Source organism: Eretmochelys imbricata, chromosome 3 (genome assembly GCF_965152235.1).
Source record: "Eretmochelys imbricata isolate rEreImb1 chromosome 3, rEreImb1.hap1, whole genome shotgun sequence".
Taxonomy (NCBI): Eukaryota; Metazoa; Chordata; order Testudines; family Cheloniidae; genus Eretmochelys; species Eretmochelys imbricata.
Window position 1 is genome coordinate 89296615 of NC_135574.1, and position 23212 is coordinate 89319826.

Genomic DNA, 23212 nt, shown 5'->3' on the forward strand with positions numbered 1-23212 from the left:
CTCCCAGTGTCCTTGCAGAGGATTTCCAACTGGACAACCTCTTGCATACGCACCTGTTATGAACTGGTGGGGGTTTCATCGCTGCCAATACTCAGAGCCCACTCAGCTAGAACTCAGGTGTCCTTGCTACCTTCCTGGCACACATCCCCATCCAGGACATTTGCAAGGCCGCAACATGGTCCTCTGTTCACATATTCACTGCACATTATGCCATTACGCACCAAACCAGGGATGATGCGGGGTTCGGCAGAGCTGTGTTGCAATCTGCACGTCTGTGTACTCCTACCCACCTCCGTTGGTACTGCTTGGGAGTCACCTAATATGGAATGGACATGAACAAGCACTCAAAGAAGAAAAGACAGTTACCTTTTCCATAATTGGTGTTCTTTGAGATGTGCTGCTCATGTCCATTCCATGACCTGCCCTCCTTCCCCACTGTCGGAGTTTCCGGCAAGAAGTACTGAGGATCGGGGGAGCCGGCAGCACCCTTTATACCGCAGCATGTGTGCGCCACTCCAGGGGGTGCCAGAGCTGGTCTCCTACAGATACTGCTGAGGGAAAAACTTGCAGCACTGGTGCATGTGGCGAGCAATCACACGTAACATGGAATGGACATGAGCAACACATCTTGAAGTACACCAGGTATGGAAAAGGTAACTGTCTTTTCTTCTAATCCCAGAGCAGTTTGTAGCCACACCATGATTTCAACAGCTTCCACCCCACCATCAACCTCAGCCTGGACCAATCTACACAGGAGGTCCGCTTCCTAGACACCACGGTGCAAATAAGTGATGGTCACATTAACACCACCCTGTACCGAAAACCCACCAATCACTATGCCTACCTTCATGCCTCCAGCTTCCATCCCGGACACAGCATACGATCCATTGTCTACAGCCAAGGTACAACCGCATTTGCTGAGGTACAACCTCATTTGCTCCAACCCCTCAGACAGAGACCAACACCTACAAGATCTTCACCAAGCATTCTCAAAACTACGATACCTGCATGAGGAAATAAGGAAACAGATCAACAGAGCCAGACATGTACCCAAAAGCCTCCTGCTGCGAGACAAGCCCAAGAAAAAAACCAACAGAACTCCACTGGCCATCACATACAGTCCTCAGCTAAAACTCTCCAACACATCATCAGTGATCTACAACCCATCCTGGACAACGATGCCTCACTTTCACAGGCCTGGGGAGGCAGGACAGTCCTCACCCACAGACAACCCGCCAACCTGAAGCATATTCTCACCAGCAACGACACACCGCACCATAGTAACTCTAACTCAGGAACCGATCCATGCAACAAACCTCGATGCCAACTCTGCCCACGTATCTACACCAGTGACACCATCACAGGACCTAACCAGATCAGCCACACCATCACTGGTTCATTCACCTGCACGTCCACCAATGTAATCTACGCCATCATGTGCCAGCAATGCCCCTCTGCTATGTACGTCGGCCAAACTGGACGGTCCCTACATAAAAGGATAAATGGACACAAATCAGATATTAGGAATGGCAATATACAAAAACCTGTAGGAGAACATTTCAATCTCCCTGGACACACGATAGCAGATTTAAAGGTAGCCATCCTGCAGCAAAAAAACTTCAGGACCAGACTTCAAAGAGAAACTGCTGAGTTTCAGTTCATTTGCAAATTTGATACCATCAGCTCGGGATTAAACAAAGACTGTGAATGGCTAGCCAGCTACAAAAGCAGTTTCTCCTCAACTGCTAGAAGAGGGCCTCATCCTCCCTGATTGAACTAACCTCGTTATTCCTAGCCTGATTCTTGCTTGCATATTTATACCTGCCTCTGGAAATTTCCACTACATGCATCTGAAGAAGTGGGTATTCACTCACGGAAGCTTATGCTCCAATATGTTTGTTAGTCTATAAGGTGCCACAGGACTCTTTGCCGCTTTTACATATCCAGACTAACACGGCTACCCTTCTGATACTTGACACTTTGTGGTGGTGTACCATCAGATCTCCCAACTGAGCAAAGTTACATTAGATCATTACCTTAGAGACCTCCAAAAAACATATAGGAGCTGCAAGAAATGCTGCTGTTAATTTTAGTAGATAGCATTCTTCTTTCTATATCAGTACTGAACCACTGTCCTACCCTAATGAAAGGGGGCATTTGACTCTTGGAGATGCCATCTTCTACACGAGAAATTAAACTGACAACTGATGACTTGTGGTCAAAGATTCTGTGGCACTTTATCAAAGAGTACATTGTCTATAATAGGCATCCTAGCTAAAATTCAGTCCAAGTAATATAAATACATTCTGCTAACCTATATGAACAGCCCTGTTTCTTCCCATCTCAACTGGATACATTTTTCTTTATTTCCTGTCCTGTTGTGTAGTGTTGCTTTGTGTTATTAAATGGTTGTCATTTTTTACATGATGGTAGCTGCATTTCAATAGTGCATCAGAGTGTGAAAAATCTTTTGTGAAATTTGGGGTGACAGGTGTTATATCAGTGTATGTTTTTACATCAGTGTATGTTGCTGTTATGTATGTTTTCTTACTGATGAGCATTCATGGGTGCCTTGTTTAGCTTTTAGGAGAGTGCTAAAGGTGCATGACAGCAAATCTAAAATTAAAAATGTGCACAAGTGACTAGTGATTTTGGTTGCAATCAATTTTTGGGTTAGTGAAGTCCTACAGTTTCGGTAAGGGGCATGAAGAGGGACCCGAGTGGGGTCCTCTTAGTGTTATGAATGTTACCCATACACTTTTCCAATCCATGGGGTTGGCTGAATGATGCAACCTGTGGGTCTTTCTTCCTCCAAATGGGATTTTTAGCCCCATCTTCATTCCTGGGGTTGAGATGTTTTGTCCTTGTCAGCCAGGTATACATTGAATGGCTCATGGTCCTCAATCTCAGTGGCCTCACTCAGTTGGAAAGGAAAAACATTCATACCCTACTGGGAGGCATCATTTTCCTCGATACCTCCAAGTGTTCTGGCTGCCATCTGTAGCAGCTAAAGAGATGGAGTTATGTGGCCTCAACCCAGGATTGGGGAGAGGGTTGGCTACATGGCCACGTCTTGGGTTAGGGATGCCCCGAGGGATTCTTAGAAGTGCCATAGCTTCAGAGCTGAGCTTTGTTGTGAAGCTGTTTTAGGCTCTGTAGAGACTAGATTTGACATCATGTTTATATTATCCACTAGTAATTGCAAAATATCTTTGTAAAATATAAATAAATGCTTCTTTATAGGGGGATTGTGTAGAACCTCAATCCAAAAATCAGTTTATCAGGAATCAATTCCCAATCAACTAAAAATAAAGTCACAATTTGCTCAGATGGCAGTTGAGCTGAAAATTAGAGTGCAAAGATTATAAATCCGATTAAGAGAGCAGCTAGCGTGAAGAAATGTCTCATCTGAAAACACTTTTTCTCCATTGTGTGATACCTTTTAACTGCTTTCACTTTGAATGTTAACATTATGTGCTATTATTAACTCTGTAAAACGTTTTTGGGATATAGCTCTGAATTAAAGCATACTAACTGCAGCTATGTTAATACTCATGACCTCACTAAGAATTCCTTTGGGCAAGAGGCTTCAAATGTTTATCAGGTGGGAGATCTGTGACTTGGATGAAAGCTAAAGTATAGCAGGTACATTCTGAAGCACATGATGGAGTCAGGGACCCAGACAGCCCCTCCACAGGAGGATGTTCACCTGCTCATTCAAAAAGGGGTGACTTCTCCACTTCCACTCAGACCCATCAGAAGCCCCTTCATTGCAGCCGTATGGAAAAGGTTCCATGGCATTTTGGTGCAGGGCATTCTGAGACTCTATTATGCACTAGATCTCAGATTTCTGAGCAGTATTCATTTCATCTCTCTGTCCTCCACCGCTGCTGCTGGACCCAGCCAATGACAACATAGCTTTGGAGAAAAGATGCTGCTTGTTGAGGAGAGGCCAGGAAAAGTGGTTTCTATATGTAAGGATAATGTCTGCCTAGTTGCTCCTCTGGGCTACGAAGTCTCACCCTCTGCAGACTAATAAGAGGTCTACACCCCTCCCTCATGAGATGTTTTTTAGGAAGTTCTACCAAAGAAACCTCACAAAAATTGCCTGCCTTTCAGGTTCCCTCCCATGGCTTTATCAATGGGAAGGAGTAGTTGACCCCAAAGTTTTTGCTTATGCTGTATATGTGCATATGTGCCATTCACCACTTTAAAAATGTATGCTGTGTTCCTGTGATTTCTTCCTCCCCTGCTCTCCTCCCCACTTTTAAGGGAACTGAAAATTAGATCTAGATTCTGCCTGGAGAGAAGGAACACTGGGAAATTCAGTCTGCAGCATAGCAAATGTGTATTATTATTACTGTTATAGAATCATAGACATTTAGGGCTGGAGGGGACCTTGGAAGGTCATCTCATCCAGCTTCCTGCACCGAGGCAGGAACAAGTAAACCTAGACCGTTCCTGACTGGTGTTTGTCTAACCTGTTGTTTAAAACCTCTGTGGTAGGGATTCCACAGTCTCCGTTGGAAACCTATTCCAGAGTTTAACTACCCTTCTATTTAGAAAGATTTTCCTAATATCTAATCTAAATCCCTCTTGTTGCAGATTAAGCTCATTATTTCTTGTCCTCCCTTCAGTGGACATGGAGAACAACCTATCACTGTCCTTTTCATAACAGCAGTTGACATATTTGAAGACTGTTATCTGGTCCCCTTTCAGTCTTCTTTTTACAAAACTAAAACATGTCCAGTTTTTTTAACCTTTCCACACAGGTCATGTTTTCTAAACCTTTTATCATTTTTGTAGTTCTCCTCTGGCCTCTTCTTAAAATGTGGCATCCAGAACTGGACACAGTACTATAGCTGAGGCCTCACCAGTTCCACATAGAGCAGGACATTTACCTCCCATGACTTACATAGGACATCCCAGTTAATACACCCCAGAATTATAGCCTTTTTCACAACTGCATCACATTGTTGGCTCATATTCAATCTGTGATCCTTTATAACCCACAGATCCTTTTCAGCAGTACTACCCGCTAGCCAGTTATTCCCCATTTTGTAGTTGTGCATTTGATTTTTCCTTCCTAAGTCTAGTACTTTTCACTTGTCTTTATTGAATTTGATCTTGTTGATTTCAGAACAGTTTTCCAATTTGTCAAGCTCCTTTTGAATTGTAATCCTCTCCTCCAAAGAGCTTGCAACCCCTCTTAGCTTGGTGTCATCCGCAAAATTTATGAGCATACTATGAACTCCATTGTCCAGGTCATTAATTAAATTATTGAATACTCCCAGATCCAAGACAGACCCCTCTAGGACCCACTAAGTACGTCTTCCCAGTTTGACAGAGAACTTTTGAATACTCTTTAAGTGCATTTTTTAACCAGTTGTGCTCCTCCCCCCTTATAGTAATTCCATGTAGACCATGTTTCCCTTCTTCATTTACGAAAATATCATATGGGACTGTATCAAAAACCTTACTAAACCTTACTAAAATCTTACTAAAAGATATAGCACGTGTACATCTTCCCCCCCCTGTCCACTAGGCCAATAACTCTGTCAAGGTTGGAAATTAGGTTGCTTTGACAAATCCGTGTTGGCTATTACTCATTGCCCTATTATGTAAGCACCCGAGGTGCTTACAAATTGATTGTTTAATAATTTGTTCCAGTATCTTTCCAGGTATTGAAGTTAGGTTGACTGGTTTATAATTCCCCAGAGGCTCTTTGTTCCCCTCTTTAAATATAGGTAGTAATTTTGCCTTTTTCCAGTCCTCTGGGATCTCACCCATCCTCCCTGAGTTCTCAAAGATTATTGCCAGTGGTTCCGAGGTTGCTTCAGCTAGTTCCTTAAGTATCCGAGGGTGAAATTCATTAGGTCCTGCCCACTTAACTACATCTAGCTTATCTAAATATTCTTTAACTTCTTCTTTTCCAGTTCTGTCTTGTGTTCCTTTCCCCTTATTATTATGAACCAGACTTTTTATTATTTGTTTTACAACAGCACCCAGAGTCCTCAGTCGGGGCCTCATTGTGCTAAGCACTTTACAAACATGTAGGAAGAGAGTGTTCCTACACTGAATAGCTCAGAATCATTGAGGGGGAGGGAGGAAAGATAGCTGTAGCAGTGATAGGAACATTGTGTTACAGAACTAACTGCAGGCACAATTTGATCATTTAGAGTTATCTACTGATTTTAACTGTAATATACAAACAAACAAAATAAATATCAGTAATCCCTAGTGGTCATCTACCTAGCCATTTTTATGTGACTTTTCCCATAAACTGCACAGCAGCAGAGCATTTCCAGGAGAGATTTGAAGGAGGAAAGAGTTGCTTTACAGTCTAATTTGAGACTCCAGTGTAGCTCTGTGCAGGCCCAAGAGTTTGCCTCTCACTTGTCCTGTAGGCCTGAAGCATTAAGAACCAAAATGGGACATGTGTGTACTCTGCACTCTTAAAAATCAAGCCACTGATTTATGAGCCTAAATATGGCAAACTGTAGGTGCTTAAGACCCCTTTTTTTTGAAAATTTTGATGGAAGGCATTTGGGTGAGTTAGGTAAACCCACATTAGCTAAATCAGATTTGAATAGCAATGAAGACAGGGCAACTTGGCTTTTAACTCACACTGGCTGCTCAAGTCCAACTTCAGGATCCCCTGTAGGCTTAAACTTGAGCTGCTAACCTGAGTTAAAAGCAGAGTTGTCCTGTCTTCACCACTATTTTAAACCAGATTAGCTGACACGGATTAGCTAATCTGAGTTAAGAACACACCTTTTATTTTCAGTGTAGACATACCTCCAGAGTCTTTACTCATGACCAATAAACAGCTGACCAGCATGCTACCTACACCTAAAAAGCAAGATGTAATACTTTCCTAGAGAGCATAAGATAGTATTTTACAAAAGTAAAACAACAATAGCAGTCACTTAAGTCAGACAAAGAAAAAGTTTTGCTGATTCCTTTCCGTCCGTTCTCAGCTGGAGAAATAATGCCAGATGTTCCTCATGCAATGTCATAAACCTGCAACTCAAATTTCAAGGCAAACTAGAGAAGGCATAGAAGTCTCTTGTGAGAAAGATGTTAAAAATAAACTAAGAATACTGATTTTGTGAGTGAATTTGATTATTTCAAATACCCAAGTACCTGCTTACAGTGAATTTAGTAAAATTCTATTTCAAGTGAATCAAAATGAACTTCCACAGTTGTTACAATGCACTGCAATCTGCATTGCTATTGCAGTTAAGGTTTTTCTGTAGAAAAAAAGTGACTTTCCTATAGAAAATTTCCACTGAAATGATATTCCTCTAATGATCTTTGTGGGGATGTGGTAGTTACAATTTACAAACATTGTTTCTTCTTCTCTAGTTATTTTGCTAGACTGGATACCTTTACACTACTTGTCATGGCACGTATTGTAATATGGAGCTAGGAATTTAGGTAGCAATGATATATTAGAGACTTCAAACAGAAGTGAGTTGTTCCATCTAAATCACCTGAGAAATTCTTTCTGAGTTATCTGGACTATTTGAAACTGTCAGAGCTTCACCCCTCCAGGTTGTAAGAATGCTTTAGCAGCATTAGCATCCCCTTCTTTAGATGTCTTGCTTCCTGCTGAGGTAATATTTATAGCATTTCTAACCTTTGGGTGAACTCCCAGGTGTTAGTAGCCCCTAAATAAGGAGTTTTCCTCTCTTCTCATCTTGGGATGAGTTAGCTGCTGCATATTCACAACAAGATAGAAAGGAGACAGTTACAATAACAAAAAGCTAGAATACTTCATTTTTTAAGCCTCCAGAAAATGGGCAACATTCTCGAGCATCATCAAGTTGAAGCAACTATCTAAAGGAGCACAGTCCCACTGTAAGAGGCATTTGTGTAATTAATCTGTTTAAGCATTTCAGATTCAGATCTCTGATTCCTGAAACAGCATCAGAGAGACATTTTCATGATACTTCAGATTTCTGCAGTCCCTTCCAAATTCAAGGATTTCACAGTGACACATAACTGTGAATGAATTAAGCATCACAACACTCCTTTAAAGTGGATAAGTGCTGTTATCCCCATTTTACAGATGGGGAAACTGAGACTTGGAATTAAGTTCCTTTCCAGAGGTGTCAGAATGGGTCAGTGGCAGAGTGAGGAAAAGAACCCTGGTCTCTTACCTTCCAGGCTTGTCTTTTAACCAACATAAACTCTTCAGGGCAAGGACTGTCCATCACCGTGCTTGTATAGTGCTCAACACAGTGGAGCCCTGATCTTGGTAGGAGCCTCTAGGTGCTCTTTAATACATATAATTAATAATGATAATACTTGCTCCAAACAGTAATAATTATTGGTGTGACACTGCTGTATTTGATAAGCGTAGTTACGTCTCTGGATTTTTTCATCCAGTGTTTTAATGATTCAGCTGACAGAGAGACACTAGACTGATCCACCTCTTATAGTTTCTGAATAGGAACATAAGTTACTTCGAGCCTTCTGGAGTTTCTAAGAATTCTCCACAATGATAATGATAACTGAAAACATTGGCATCATTGCTGTTAACCACTCTGCTGTCCACCTCATTTTCCAGGTCATTATACACTGAGCCTCACCAATCTTAATACCAGTCACTTGGCCACTTTTCTGTTAAGCTTTCCATTTTGAAAAATGGCTACCTATTTCCTCTTTGCTTCCTGTCACTGAGATACAATTATGTAGTTCGCTTTAGTTTTACATGGGAAGGTGTGGGAGAGCCTACTTCATCGACTGCTGTAGGTACTTGATTGAACTAGCCAGAACATTAACATGCACATGGATTATTTTGAAACGTTCCTGGAGAAAGAGAAGAATATTTGCAGAAATGTGTCCATGACTTAAAGCAATTCATGGAAAGCAAATATGTCTTAGAGTAATGGTGGGCAACCCGCAGGATGCACATGGCCAGTCAGGGTAATCCGCTGCAAGACAGTTTGTTTACATCGAACATCCGCAGGCACGGCCACCATGAACCGCGGCCACTGGGAGCTGCGGGCAGCCATGCCGGCAGACGGTCAATGTAAACAAACTGTCTCGCGGCCCACCAGCAGATTACCCCGATGGGCAGCCTCTGGGCCGCAGGTTGCCCACCACTGTCTTACAGAGAACATAATCAATTGCTTTTTGGATATTTACAGTATATAGAAGAAGGAGAACCATATTATCTCGTTAAAAATGAGATTGTTCATTGATTTTGCCATTTCAAAAAATGTGCATTTAACAAAATATTAATCTGTTTGATGGGTCTGTATTTGCAGACTGTTTTATGAGTAGTTTTCATAGATATGCATTTTGTTGTTGTCAATCTGAGAAACACTTTTGGGGAAAAATCTAAAACCCCTGGCTACCCATTCAGCCATCCCTGCAAATATGTCTAAAAATATGCAGGAAAAAAAAACAAATTTCCATAAGCATGACAACAAGATAGTGTGTCTAATTTTAAAAGTGTTTAAACTCTTCCAGGAAACTGTGGGGGCAGGTCAGGGGGAAAGGTGGATGTATGAAAGTTTTAAAACAGCAAAAACAAATGAGGAAATTAAGACAAATTGTTTCAACAACATTAAGGTTGAGCCACAAACCAACAATCAGAAGCCAGGAAATGCAAAGTGAAGGATAACATTCCACCTTTAATACATATTGTTATATGTCTTTGGTTTTGTAGGAGGGATGAGAGGGAAACTGTTTCTGCATGAGTTAGAGAAAGAATAATGTTCTTAATTTTGGATTTCCTTGCTCATCCCAGTTTCTAGAACATCCCTACTATACAATTGTTTTGTCTGGGAATAATCCTGGTTTTAGTCAGATTTCTGGACCCACAACGTATGAAAAAGATTTGCAGCCCCTCATGTTTCTCTTTTCCCCATTACTACCTTGTTTTGTTCTCCCCTCAGTGTACATATTATCCTGTTGTATGCACCTTTACTGTTCTTTTAAACAGCTTTCCTTCCTAATGCTCTACTCTGTCCCCAAAGTTTCACTTCACTCTGTCTCTGTGGGAATTGCTGCACCCTATAACTCCATAATGTTTGCTCTCTCTGTTCTAGCCTTCTCTCTCTCTCTCTCTCTCTCTCCCTCTCTAAAGTATTTTGTAATTCTCGACCAATACTGTAGTAATAGACTGTATGGAATTACTGATGTTCTAGATAAACCAGATCAAAACACTATATTGGCCTCTTTTCTTCTCTCTCTTTATTGTATAAAAATATTGTATTGGGGCTGAGAAACAAAATAACCTCTTTGCTTAATCACTTCAGTACCCAATGCACATGCATTGTTTTAGACAAGTTCACCTTGTGATGAGATTCCCATTTACAGTTTTGCAAAGGTCAGCAAGTTGGCTCCAACAAGAAGCAAAAAGATACAGTTGGTAATGAAATGCTACCTGACAGAGATTTACATAAGTTTAGCTGTACAGACACCAGAGCAGGTGTCCAGAGTGGCTGGAGGCTGGCCTTACAGTCAGATCAGCTAGGGGATGGTGACTTTTATACTCTACTAAGACTCCTGGTTGGCGTCTTACTGTGAATGCAGGGTGCATAGATGGCTGCCTGGATAGGAAGCACATATCACCTATAGTATTAGCATCAGTTTGTTTCTACACACTCTCTCCCTTGAACAGGATGATAGTGGAACATCAGGCATTAGTGCAGATTTTAGATATGAGATTGATGATGCTCCCCTGTATGCACAATAGTTTATAACTTTATTTGAGCTCAGGAAAGATTTTTTTTCCTACACAGCATATTGACCGTGGTATATAGAGTCAGTGTTTAAGGCTGGCAGTAAAAGTTCTGTCTCCATAGGTAGGTGTTGCTGTTATCTTTCCCTGGAATGCTGTAGCATCTGCCATAGGGTAGCTGATGACCTCCTCAATATTGTTTGTGTGGTTTTCTACCTCCTTCAGTGCAACTTTTGTTGAAGCGTCTTGTGGTATGTTTAGATGGGCCTAATCTCTATCCCAAAATTTGGGTACCATTTTGGAAGCTGGTGGAGCTAAGGCATGACAGAGAAAGGAGGAGAATAATTGTTGTGGGAACGGACTTCTGTCAGATATGGTTTGATCTCTCGGAGAGAGAATTTGGCTACATATTTGCAACCCCTCGTTTGATGGGAAAAGAGGTTGGGGACTGTTCTGTAGGCTTCAGGGCATTTGTGGATAATTGAGCATAACATCAGGCATTACAGATTATGGATAACATTAAGTCTGAGTGAAAATCAATACAGTTGCTGCCTGAGGCCTTTAAATCTCAAATATCTCTTGTGTGTGTTTATTGAAACCACCATGCACAGCAGTGACAATGAGCCATGCTCCCCAAACTTTCATCAGGTCCTATACTACAACCTGACCTAACCTGAAACTTCTGATTAATAACTTCTGATTAGTAACATAACTTGAACCTGCTGCTGCCTGGACATGTCCTTCTTCTTAGGCCTTGTCTACACTAAAGGGGAAATTCGATCTAAGCTACACAATTTGAATTACGTAAATAGCATACCTCAAATCGACGTAGCTTAGATCTACTTACTATGGGGTCTACACTACGTGATGTCAATGAGAGACGTAGCTTAGATCTACTTACTATGGGGTCTACACTACGTGATGTCAATGAGAGACGCTCTCCTGTCAACTCCCCCTACTATTCTCGATCCAGTGGAGTACAGGAGTTGACGGGAGAGTGATCTGCGGTCTTCACTAGACCCGCTAAATTGACCGCCGATGCATCAGTCGCTTGTCAATCCTCCGGTAAGTGTAGACAAGTCTTTAGTGTCAAATTAGAATTATCACGGGTAAATAGGTGCATCTTGTCATGCGTCTCTCAAAACAGCACCAGAAGAGTAGTGAGTTTTCTTATTGCTCTCACTAACAGTGGGAAATCTTGTTTTATGATTTCAGAGAATGATGAGGAGCAGGAGGCTCTGCCATCCTTGGACAAGCCTGGCTGGTATTCCCAAGGTAATGCTACCCATCTTTATGAACTGCTGAAGAAGATGACGGGCAAGCCAGAACCTAAGGTATTCAGCAAGAGAGGGAAAAGTTATCTTAGTAGATCCACTTACCACCATTGATCTATTTATCACAACATGAGCGTGAATTAGAACCTTATTATTGAATGTAGGCTGAGCAGTACCGTTGAATTTCCATGGAGATTACTTGCAGTACTTTGTGCTCCGCCTAGTAGTAAATGTTTGAAGAAAATGCCCAGCAGATATTAAAAATGGATCCTATTAGTTAATTTAGACCATAACTCTCCTAGTGCTGTTGTTATCTGCATGATTATTTGTTTATTTACAGTTCCTTCCTGGAGAACAGGCAGTGTAAAAGACAGATATGCACTGGGGAATCCGGTATTGGGGATAAAATAGTTGTTCTTGTATTTATTAATACAGAACAGGAAGGGAGAAGTTGACTAGTTACATTCCATTTCTAGGAATTATAGATATTTACTGCCTTTCTCAAAAAGGAAAAATAATTGTGGTACAGAATGTATATCTGGTTATGCATGTGTGTGTATATATCTACTCTGTGTGTAATAAAATCTGTGTAATCTTTTCCTGTAGAGAAACCTGATGAACAAGGTAGTGTAAATAAAAACTTGGACCATTGTGTCACCCCATTCAGTGGGTGAAATCCTGATCCCTTTGAAGTCAATGGGAGTTTTGCCATTGACTTCAGTAGGGCCAATATTTACCCAATATATAGGCTATACACGTAAGTACAACATGACAGAAAGTTCTGTTTAGAAATAAAGAGAGATTATAAGAGTTTTCCTTTGTTTCAAATATTTCCCAAATTTATTACATTTTTTAAAATTCTGTTTTATCTGTTTGTCAATTTTACTTCACTGCTGTCTAATATGCTAGTTTTATCAACCAAAATGCCCTAGCAGTGTTGTCCTATGTGCCACTCATATTGCAGTGTTCTTTTGTAATGTCAGTGGAAGCCAGGGCATGGAAGGTATTCAGAGGCAAACCAAAATGGAGTGAAAGGCCAGCAGTGAGGAGGCTTTTTAATAAAAAGAAACCATGATTTTAATAAAACATCCATTTGTTGTGTCCAGATAAACCTAGAGGAATTTTTATTTGGTTGTTTCTGAAGCTCTCTTTCTCTATCTCTGAAACACACTTGTTTGTCTTTTCCTCACACACATAACACTTTTAATTTGCGGTTTCACTTTTAGGTTGTTTATTTTGGTGACAGCATGCATTCAGATATTTTCCCAGCCCGTCACTATAGCAACTGGGAGACGGTCTTCATCTTAGAGGAGCTTAGAGGGGATGAAGTTATGATGCTTGTGGAGACTGAGCCTGAGCCCTTGGAGAAGAAAGGAAAATATGAGGTAAGGGTTCCTTGCAGCTGTTTCCTTGAACTAAAAAAAAAAAGATAAGGTTAGAAATAACTGTACTCCTGCACTAAGTAGAATCAGAAGAAACCTACTAGTTATGCACGTCTTTTGGCAGTGCCTACATTTTTCATACCCATTCATGGCTGAATCAAAATTATGCCATCATGTGACAACTTGACATCATAAGGGCTCTATTTACAGCAAGGCAGCACTAGTGCCCTATGGGCTGCCATTTCCTGATACTAAGCTAGCTAAACCTTGGTTCAAGAAACCTGGGCTTTAGATTTTCATTCACATGAACCTTCCCTGCTCCCATGAGCCAAATCTCTAAACCTGCTTACCTTCCGCTCCTGCAGTGGAAGCCAGTCATCTGAAATGAATTCAGGTGTATTCCATTGTGTATGCTCACAGACGCTGATGTCTCCTATTCACAAAGGGAAGCTTCTCTGAGGTAGGTCAGCTACAGCCCCTTTGACAATCACCTTAAATAAATAATTTAAAAAACACTTTAAGTTAAAGGTAGCTGGGAAGAAGGGCCATTGATCTATGCCAGCACTGCTGTCAGCCCAAAACTCATCCAAAGAATTGCGGGGAGGATTGGGCTGTGGCCCCTTTCTTCTTTCCATTGATCAGCAGAACTGCCAGGGAAGAAAGAAAAGAGCATACCGAACCTATGTAAAGGGTGGCAGAGCTGCACCTGCAGCATACATCCCCATGGAACTGCAGGAGTCTGCTGCAGCAAGGCTCCTCTGTCTATCTACCCTTCCTGAACACAGGCACAACCTAGCCCTACACTGTAACTGGGAGTTTGCCTCCTAGCCTGGGTAGACAGACATACCCTAGCTCTGCTCGAACTAGCACACTAAAAACAGCAGAGTGGATGTTGCACACTAAAAACAGCAGAGTGGATGTTGCAGCCACACAGATGGCAGCACAGATTAGCCTCTTGAATTCAAGCCCTCCCAACCCCCTGCGTCTTTATTTATTTATTTTGCCACTGCCTGTACCACAATGTCCACACGCTATTTTTAGTGCTCTAACTCCAACAGAGCTAGCTTGTATCTATGTCCAGAATGGGAGGCACCCTCCCAGCTGCAGTGTAGACATGTCGTACCGTTCTAATATTCTCTTATGTCTTCCTTAGAAATTGGTGTGGTTAGAACTGTTTAGCGTCTCATGTTATAACCTCTAGCGAATGGGAAGACAGTGCTTCTCTGTCTTGAGCTCAGATTTTGGAATTAGAACTGTCAGAAAATGGGGAATTAATTTCACAAAAAATAGTGAAATTTTAAAAGTGTTTCCATTTCAGAGTTCAAAAATGAAACACCTTCTCATTTGTGGAGGGATATTTTCATCTAAATAGTTTTTTATATGATTTGTTTACCTGCCTGAAACCCAGTTTTCACTAAACAAAACATTTCAAGAACAATTCCAATTTTTTAATAAATTTCACGGAAAACAAAAAAAATTAAAAAAATATTGATAATATCAGTGGTTTTTCATAATCAGTTTCCTTTTTGAAAAAGGCCATTTTAAATTAAAAATCTTTTTTTGCAAAAAATTTCAACCTGTTCAGTTTTGAATGTTTCTTCCTTTGATGTGTTCCTAAATACATCAGTGATACCCATCTGACTGAGGATAAATAATGTTTTGTTACTTTTTGAAACTGTTTATTTTGTAGAGAGAAGTATTTCTTGCTATTAAAAATATAATTTGAGATGGGAATTTATACCAGTTCAGATAGCTTTTTGTTTTTAATCTGGCCATGTTGCATATTCAAACACCCATCCACCCCCATTTTTGTTACATTTTGGAGGGAGAACTGGGGGGTGGGGGTGGGAAGGGGGTAATGTGAAAAGTAGATATTGAAATATGAGTTTGAGTGAAATGGAGTAAAAATAAGGATTATTTCTCCACCTGCCCCCCTTTTATTATAAATATCAAATATATTCCTCTGAACTACACTGTTTTCTAAACTAAGATCAAAGAAGGGCATCAAAGTCAGTGAATAAATAAAACAAGTCATTAAAGTTCAGGTTCTTTCCTGTGTCACAGAGGGGCAGGAAAGAAGGCAAACACAACCTTAAATCTTCTAGCAAGAGGGATGCATTACTTAGTAAAAAGAGGAAAAAGAAAAAAGTAATAGATCTTTGTATAGGTTGTTAGGAAAATATGGATTAAATTTATATTAATAAAGTTTTACAAAATCTACAAGCTGTACTGCACAAATTCCATCTGTCACGTAAGTGGAAACTGTGATTACACTAGTTTTTCAAACTAATATTTCCAGCTTTTTTTTAAAAAAATTCACCATAACTGAGACAGTAACTGCTGTAAATGGAAATTACTAGTGATTCAACCAAGTCTTCTCAAGTATGTTAAATATGTAGTTGTGATGAATCAGAGATTGTACATTTACTTCATTAAAACAAAAAGCCAACACTTATTCACAGTTTCTCTTCCTGTAAGTTTCTAGGAACCATAGCATAGCAAAAACTCTTAGTATGCAGATTTCCTAGAATTGTCTGATTACTGGCTCTTATTTAGTTGCACTGGATAAAAGGCATCTGACCTAATATCTGGTTTGTTTTTCAGAAGAAGCACTTTCTGGGTAGTTGCAATTATCAAGTAGGAAATTCAGACTTTTATGTTTTGCTAAAGGCGTAGTATCTGTGATAATAAAATGCAGAGTCTCAGTCAAATGCCATCTCTCCCACACCGAATCTATGTTCAACTTATATCCACTGCTGGTGACAGCAAGTAAGTAAAGGCAAAATGAATTGTGTTGATTAAAGGAATCTGAACTGAGGGGGTCCGTGGAAGGTCAGTGGTATTATTGTATTGCCGTACTGTTCACGGGGGTCTGAACAACAGATCACATCCATATCTCTGCAATTGACTGCACAGCACTAACTTAACAGGACTAGTTCAAAATGATTCCCCTCAGACTCCTACAAAGGTTTGTTTTTTTGTTTTGTTTTTTTTTTAATTGTCCTAATCAACCTTTTCTATTAACCTTCAGGTGAAATGGGGAGAAAAGCTGATTCAAAGCTTTTTGTGTTCAAATACATTGTGTCTTATAATTAATAATAATAATAATAATTAATAATAATTTCGGAGTAGTACCCACAGTGTGCTACGTGTTATATAAACACATAACGGAAGGTGCATACCCTGTGGCTAAGAGCTAATAATCTTTACAAAATAAAAATGAACTTACCTCCAATTTAAATAAAGTTGGTGACTTTTCCTAATGTTTAAGTGTTTACATGAAGTGTGTATAGTTGAGGGACAATGCTTTTTCTAAATCCGAGGTTTTGATCTAAGACTGTCACGGCTTCTTAAAGGGATGAGGAAGTTAATGCAAGGAATTTACAAAGCCACTTCCTTAGGGAATGAGAACAAAAACTTATTCCCTGGCCTCTTTTTTTCTGCTCTCAAATTACTAACGTGTTTTTGGACCAAAGTAGTTTACAGAAAATGCCTGTTGTCTTCAGTGTCTTTTTTGCAACTGATCAGCGCCTTGCAGGATCAGGATTCATGTGATTAAGGAAATTATTATTTTAATGTTACATCTTCTTTTCATCTTGATTCACTCCCCTTATATTCTTTTTAGAAACTTTGTAAATAATGCTTTATTTATTTCCCATTCTTTCTTCTTTCTGTCTTCTCCTTTTCTGACCCATATACTCTGGTGGAAAAGGCTGGCTCCTACTGAAATCCTAGGGAAAACACCAGCTGCAAGTATGTCCTTCACAAAGAAAATATAAATTTAATGAGTGTTCTTTTGTTTCCAGTTATATATAATGTTTCATCATTAAAAGAGTGAGAAAATTAAACAAAAAATACCCGTCACTCACAACCTCAGCAGCTAATAACTTCCATTTTCATTAGTTATTTTTGTCTTTATGCTCATAACTAAATTCGTCACGCAAATCAGCTGTGAAGTTATGGTAATAGTTGTAGTTTTTTACAAGTATGTGTCATAACAAAATGAGCAGTTCAGCAGCTAACTATAGGCATTCTTTATACAGCTCCTCAGTCAGTTACAGCATATGGCAAATAACTAGTGTGTAAAATTGAATGTCCCTAAGTTTGGGAGTTTGGTTGGTTGGTTGGTTTGAGACTTTTTTCCTCCTCCTCCATTTTAAAGGTGTGGCAGACTCCCATCTGTGAAAACTCTAAAGACAGTTAGAATCTGTCCTAGAATTTTGAAAGAAATGAATTCACAGCAGTTCCTCTGTGTGTAAAAACTCTGACTATAGGAAGATGTAGTGAAATTTAGGCAATTACAGACAGATATTGTGGACCCTGGCAGTGAGCAGGACCCTGGAAACACTCATTTTACAGAGAGGTTGTCTAATAGTTAGTTGGGGTTGCAAGTCAGGTCCCATGAGTTTTATTCCCAAAACTCCCTCTGAATGACCTTGGAAAAATCACTTAACCTTTCTGTGCCTGTTTACCCATCTTTAAAATGAGTATAATAATATTTACAGTAACCACCTGTGTGGGATCTTGTGAGGCTTAATGAATTTGTGTCTGTGAAGCAATATGATGTCCTTGGGTGAAAGGAATTATTATATTAGTGCATCGCTAATGAATTATTGAACTGAATGGGAATTTTGTTTTAGTTATAGTGGTCACTAGTCAAACACCTGACATTTACACAATATTATGGGCTTTATCCTGTCATCTCTGATGTTTTCTAGGCTCACATCCCACTGCTGATCTCAATGGTCTGGCCTGCAGGATCAGCCTGAGAGAGACCAAGAGCAGGCCTACCTGTTTCAGGCAAGGCCTTGGGCCTGCCTCCTGTTCTCTCATCCCTACCCTCAGTAAGAACACATCCACGTGTCTTTAGTGAGCCCTAAACTTGGTACTAAGCGTCTGGAGTATCAAGCCTTTTAAAGGTACTGTAAGGCTTAATCAAGGATTGTAATGTTCTACTGATGTCTTTAGACTTACAGAGTATGGACCTGATCCTGCAGACACTTAACCCGTTCAGCTGGTGTAAATTGTCAGAACTCCATTGAAGTCAATGGAGCTCTGACACTTTACACCAGCTGAGAATCTGGCTCTTTGCACTGTACTTTGAGGGCAATGGGACTATTCACAATAGTAACCACTATGCTCAGTAGCAAGTGTTAATGGGACCAGGCCCTATGATGGGTAAAAGACAATGGTGTGGCATAAACATGGATTCTATATTTGTTAACCAAAAAATTGACACTGCTGGGAAATAATGCTACTAAAAGATGTAATCACGGTGTGTAAACAAGACACCTATAGATTTTGCTTTTCAAAACGTTTGATTTTCAGTTTGATTTTTTCTATCATCCCCATTCTCCTTTTTGAGTGTTTATATCTGTTTTCTTTAACTCTTCACTATACTGACCAAAAAACCCTACAACTCTGCTCCCTTACTTTTTTATTTGCTAATCTACCAATTACAGATTGATAAATTAATGTTTCATTCAGGTTTTAGGGCTGGTTCCCATTCAGGTCTTTCATGTCACTCAGACTTTTGGCCATGTTCATCATGGGCTAAAGACATCTTACTAAATGTAGGGCCAGAATCTCATCTGCCATTTTTCCCTTTTGACTACTCAGTTGATGCAAAACAGCCATGACTAGTCAAATGAGAATCCCCCCAGCAGTGAGGTGCTCTCAGCTGGAATACAGCAGGTAGAGTTTGCACCTACACCAACTGCTCTTAGCCCCCAGTACAGAGGGCATGTTTGGAGAGGAGGGGAGCAGGGCAGAGAACAGCAGCATTCCACCAGTTTTTGGCTAACATATGATTCCTTAGGGACCATACAGAGCTGATATAAGTTTGAGCAGACCCTGGGCTGCTTCAGCTCAAGGCTGGGGCTGGAGTAGCTGTGGCTTCAGAATCAGAGATCTGTAAACAACTTTCAGATTCCAAGCGGATCTTGGCATGGTAAGAATCTAATCCAAAGGCCTCTCCATTTACTCTTTTCATTTTAATATATAGATTGTAGAAAGAGCTGTACTTTGTAACTGCAGTTAATAAAGGCAAAAGTGATAGTAACCATTCAGGAAGCTTTTCAGACGTTAGGGGAAAAGAAATGTCTCGAATAAGCAGTCAAGAGGGCCTGTCAGAATTATTGTAATCAGTGGTGGAATAGTATGGCACAGTATTTTGAGGAAGCCTCTGAAAGACATGACCAGAAATCTGTATTTGAGACTTTGAAGATCCTAGCTGGATATTCATTCTCATGGCTTCTGCCAGTTGAGGACAAAAATGGAAAATACTAATAGGATATTGATGCACAACTTGAGCATTGGCATGAGCATTCTTGTGAATTAATAAATAAATCCCCACCAATATGTAAACTACAAGCTAGTCCAAAAATGAACCCAAATGAAAACAGACTGGTAACATTAGAGGAAGTGATATTTCAAACAGTTACAGAATGATAAAGCTCCTGGTCTGGACAAAATTACCTCAAAACAGCTGCAGAGTGGAGGTCCAGATTTAGTTCACTGGTTTTATCAAGTTGCCCTAACAGCTTGGGAAACTGATCACTTTCCAGAAGGTTTGGAAAGCAGCTACATCATCCTTTTTTCAAAAAAGAGTGATCAGCTTCCTCAAACAATATAGGAATAATGCTGCTGTCAGTCCAAGGGAAAGGGTTTATAATCATACTACTGATGAGGGGGGGAGGGATAGCTCGGTGGTTTGAGCATTGGCCTGCTAAACCCAGGGTTGTGAGTTCAATCCTTGAGGGGGCCATTTGGGATCTGGGGCAAAAATTGGGGATTGGTCCTGCTTTGAGCAGGGGGTTGGACTAGATAACCTCCTGAGGTCTCTTCCAACCCTATGATTCTATGATACTGAACTGACTGAAATACTGTCCCAACCCAAAAATGAGAGACGACTGCTGTGGTTTCCATACAAACCACGCTACATACGCTCTGTGAAATGTTATTGGCAAGCCAGACTGACAAAAGGAAGTTAACATGGCATTTATAGACTCAGGGCATCAACCAGTAGTGTGTATATTGCTGCACCAGTCTGGGGTGCCTCAGGACTGAGTGTACCTAGTGGAGGAACTATATCACGCTTGCATTATAGACTTGTTTTCAGTAGAATCAGGGGTACGTCAGGGATGCATTCACTCACCAAACTTATTTCCTGTTTCTAAGAGACTATGTGACCACAAAGTTGATTGAAGCTAAAGTAGGAGGTGGAAAGTTAAAGATTCTTTAGAGGATATCAAGTATGCAGATAATATTGCCTTACTTGGAGAGATTACTGACCAACTACAGCTAAGGCTGGAAGAGCTGAGAAAAAATTAGGTCCCTGCAGCTGTGCCTGCTGAGTCTCCATAACCTAACGAGTCAGCTAGGCTGCCTGACTGATGCCCTGCCTGATTGGCTGAGGAAGCCAGCAGGGTGGTTCTTAAGCCCAGCAGCAGCAGTAGATCGTTGGCTGCTCAATGCATATGTACATAGACTCTCTGCCTCCCTGTGCTCTCCTCACTCCAAGCCTGCTCCTGCTTTGCTCCTTCAGTGCTCCAGCCCAGATCCTACTCTGCACCCAGCCTTGTTCCCATTCTCTCCCAGCCCTGCTCCTGCCTTCCCTGAGTCCAGGTAATCTGGCTGTGTCCCTCAGCTCTGATTCCTGGCTTAGACTCTGTCTCGACCCTTGGCTCTGGCATTCGAAGTCTGACTGATGTTCTGATCTTCAGTTCTGAACCCCAGCTCTGATTCTGCTTTGAGTTTGGGCTCTGGCCTTTGGACTCTGAGCACTAGGCCAGACTCCTGTTCCAGTCAATAGGCCTGATCACCTGCGGCCTGATTCCCTGACAGAATCCTTAGGACTTAAGATCAGTGGTGATAAAATAAAAGCTGTGGATGCCTCTTATAAAACAGAAATGAATGATCTGCTGACGTGCATGTAGTTGGCAATAACATTGAATGGATGAATAGTTTTATCTATCTGGGTAATCAGATTACATTAGAAGGCTCTATAACTGAAGAAGTCACATGTCAGATCAGTCTTGCATCAATGACAGTTCAGCGTCTTCACAGGCATCTGTGTGGCTGGCAGGTTGTCTGCGTGATAACTAAGATACGAGTGTTCAATGCAGTATTGATGACAACCCTGTTATAAAGAGCAGAAAAACGGCCATAAAAAACAGCCAAGGAGAGGAAACTGAACAGTTTTCAGTTCAAAAGTTATGATTATTCTTAACATCCATTGGTTTGATTTTGTTACAAATGAGGAGATACTTAGATGATCCCAGAAAGTTGCAGTCTTGCACCAGTTGAGAACAAGTAGACAGCAATGGTAGGGTCATGGCCAACGTGCAGAAGAAGGTATGCTTTTACAGTATGTTTATGGAGGTGAGGTGGAAGGAAGTAGAGCACAAGGCTGACCATGAATGCAGTTGGAAATGCAATTTTGAGAGTTTTAAGACCCCTAAAACCTCCCATATTGACTCTTGCTGAAGGAAGAAGACTTGCAAGGGATGGTTCAAGATGGAAATCCTTTCTACGTGCCACCCTGGTTACACCATAGCCAAGTGAATCTGCTGCTTCTTCTTAGGATCTGAGGCAAACTGTTATCATCCATATGGCTTTGGAGGTCAGACACTGGTTCTTAGAGGCTGTGGGATTTTTGCTGCCCGAATTGACATAAACAACATCTAAATTCCTGTCAGTGGTTTACTAATACATTTAACAGCAAAAGTGAATGAGCAAATCTTTCTACTGCAGAAAAACATCTTATAATGTTGATTTATCTGGGATAAATGAGGGGTGTGTATAAATTGCTCAAGTGGCAACTCTTCACTGTCAATCTTTCCTAAACACTTTTTTTTTTTTGGGGGGGGGGGGGGAGGAATAAATGGGTGAGTATTTTCCTGAAGAATCCTCTGTTTTACTGCATGAAGAATATATGATGGTAATGAGTGACAGGACTGCAAACTGTTAGCCAGGTTCTGAAGAGTACAGCCCATGGATATCAAGCAGAAATCTTTCCCTCTGCAGGGGGCATGTGTGGAGCAAAAAAATTTCTACCCCATTCGTAGTCCCCCACCTTTCCCCACACCCCCCCAAAAAAGACTGCTGGGAAGAACTATTCCTGGGCAGGGGGCCTAAGAACAAGGCATGCAGGCCAAATCTTTTTACAATTAATCCATTGGCTGGGCGTTGATCCAGTCCACAATAACCACACACATTACTCATGATCGTGCTAAGACTGTCTATACGATGAGGCTGTGTGTGGGGCTGCAGCAGGCCAGAGTATGGGTGCATTCTAATGCTGGGTTTTGCCTCCAATTTTTTGAACCATATGTGGGGGTATTAATTACTAAAGGGTGTCCCAGATTCGCTTAGCAATTAAAAGTTCAAATGTGACTTAATCACAGCCCTGTCTCGTGCTCTGGAAGGCATTGTACTTTAGGAAGGTACAATGCCTTCCAGAGTTTGGTGCCATATAAGGGGAGCAAACCCAGTGCCTACATTCTGTAAGGGTGTGCAGCTTACACAGCTTAGCATGGCTAGCTAGCTCCACTGCCAGGTGCTGGTGCTAGTGTGTGCTAGCAAGAAGCAGTCCTTATGTTCAGGAGAGTGCAGGGATTGTGATTGTGTCCCACCTGTGCAACAGACACAGCCATGTTGGAGGCTCTTGGGCCTTCCTCCCTTTTGCATTCGTGTGGAAGCCTGACAAAATCTACTCGAGCTGGCTGACTTTTTATTTTTATTTTTTTTTAATCCTTTTGCCACAAAAAAATTTTTATCAGTTTTAATTAATTTTGTTTTTACCTCAGGATTTTTTGTTCATTCAAGATGTAGCTTTCAGATGTTCTTGTTGTTCT

At 40.8% G+C, this 23212-nt stretch overlaps 1 protein-coding gene across 5 annotated transcripts in view; it reads left to right on the forward strand.

The window, feature by feature from the left end:
• NT5DC1 (5'-nucleotidase domain containing 1) overlaps positions 1–23212 on the forward strand; it is a 244985-nt gene that overhangs the window by 187686 nt on the left and 34087 nt on the right. For 4 of the 5 annotated variants that reach the window (XR_013345618.1, XM_077812970.1, XM_077812971.1 and 1 more), the window contains exons 9-10: positions 11915–12033; positions 13200–13358. Coding sequence is in view for 4 of the 5 variants with exons in the window: in XM_077812970.1 (XP_077669096.1) it covers positions 11915–12033; positions 13200–13358 (278 nt within the window). In the remaining variant the exon portion in view is untranslated. Of the gene's footprint in view, positions 1–11914; positions 12034–13199; positions 13359–18073; positions 18142–23212 lie in introns of those variants that run through there. The other variant, XM_077812974.1, reaches the window with a different exon arrangement.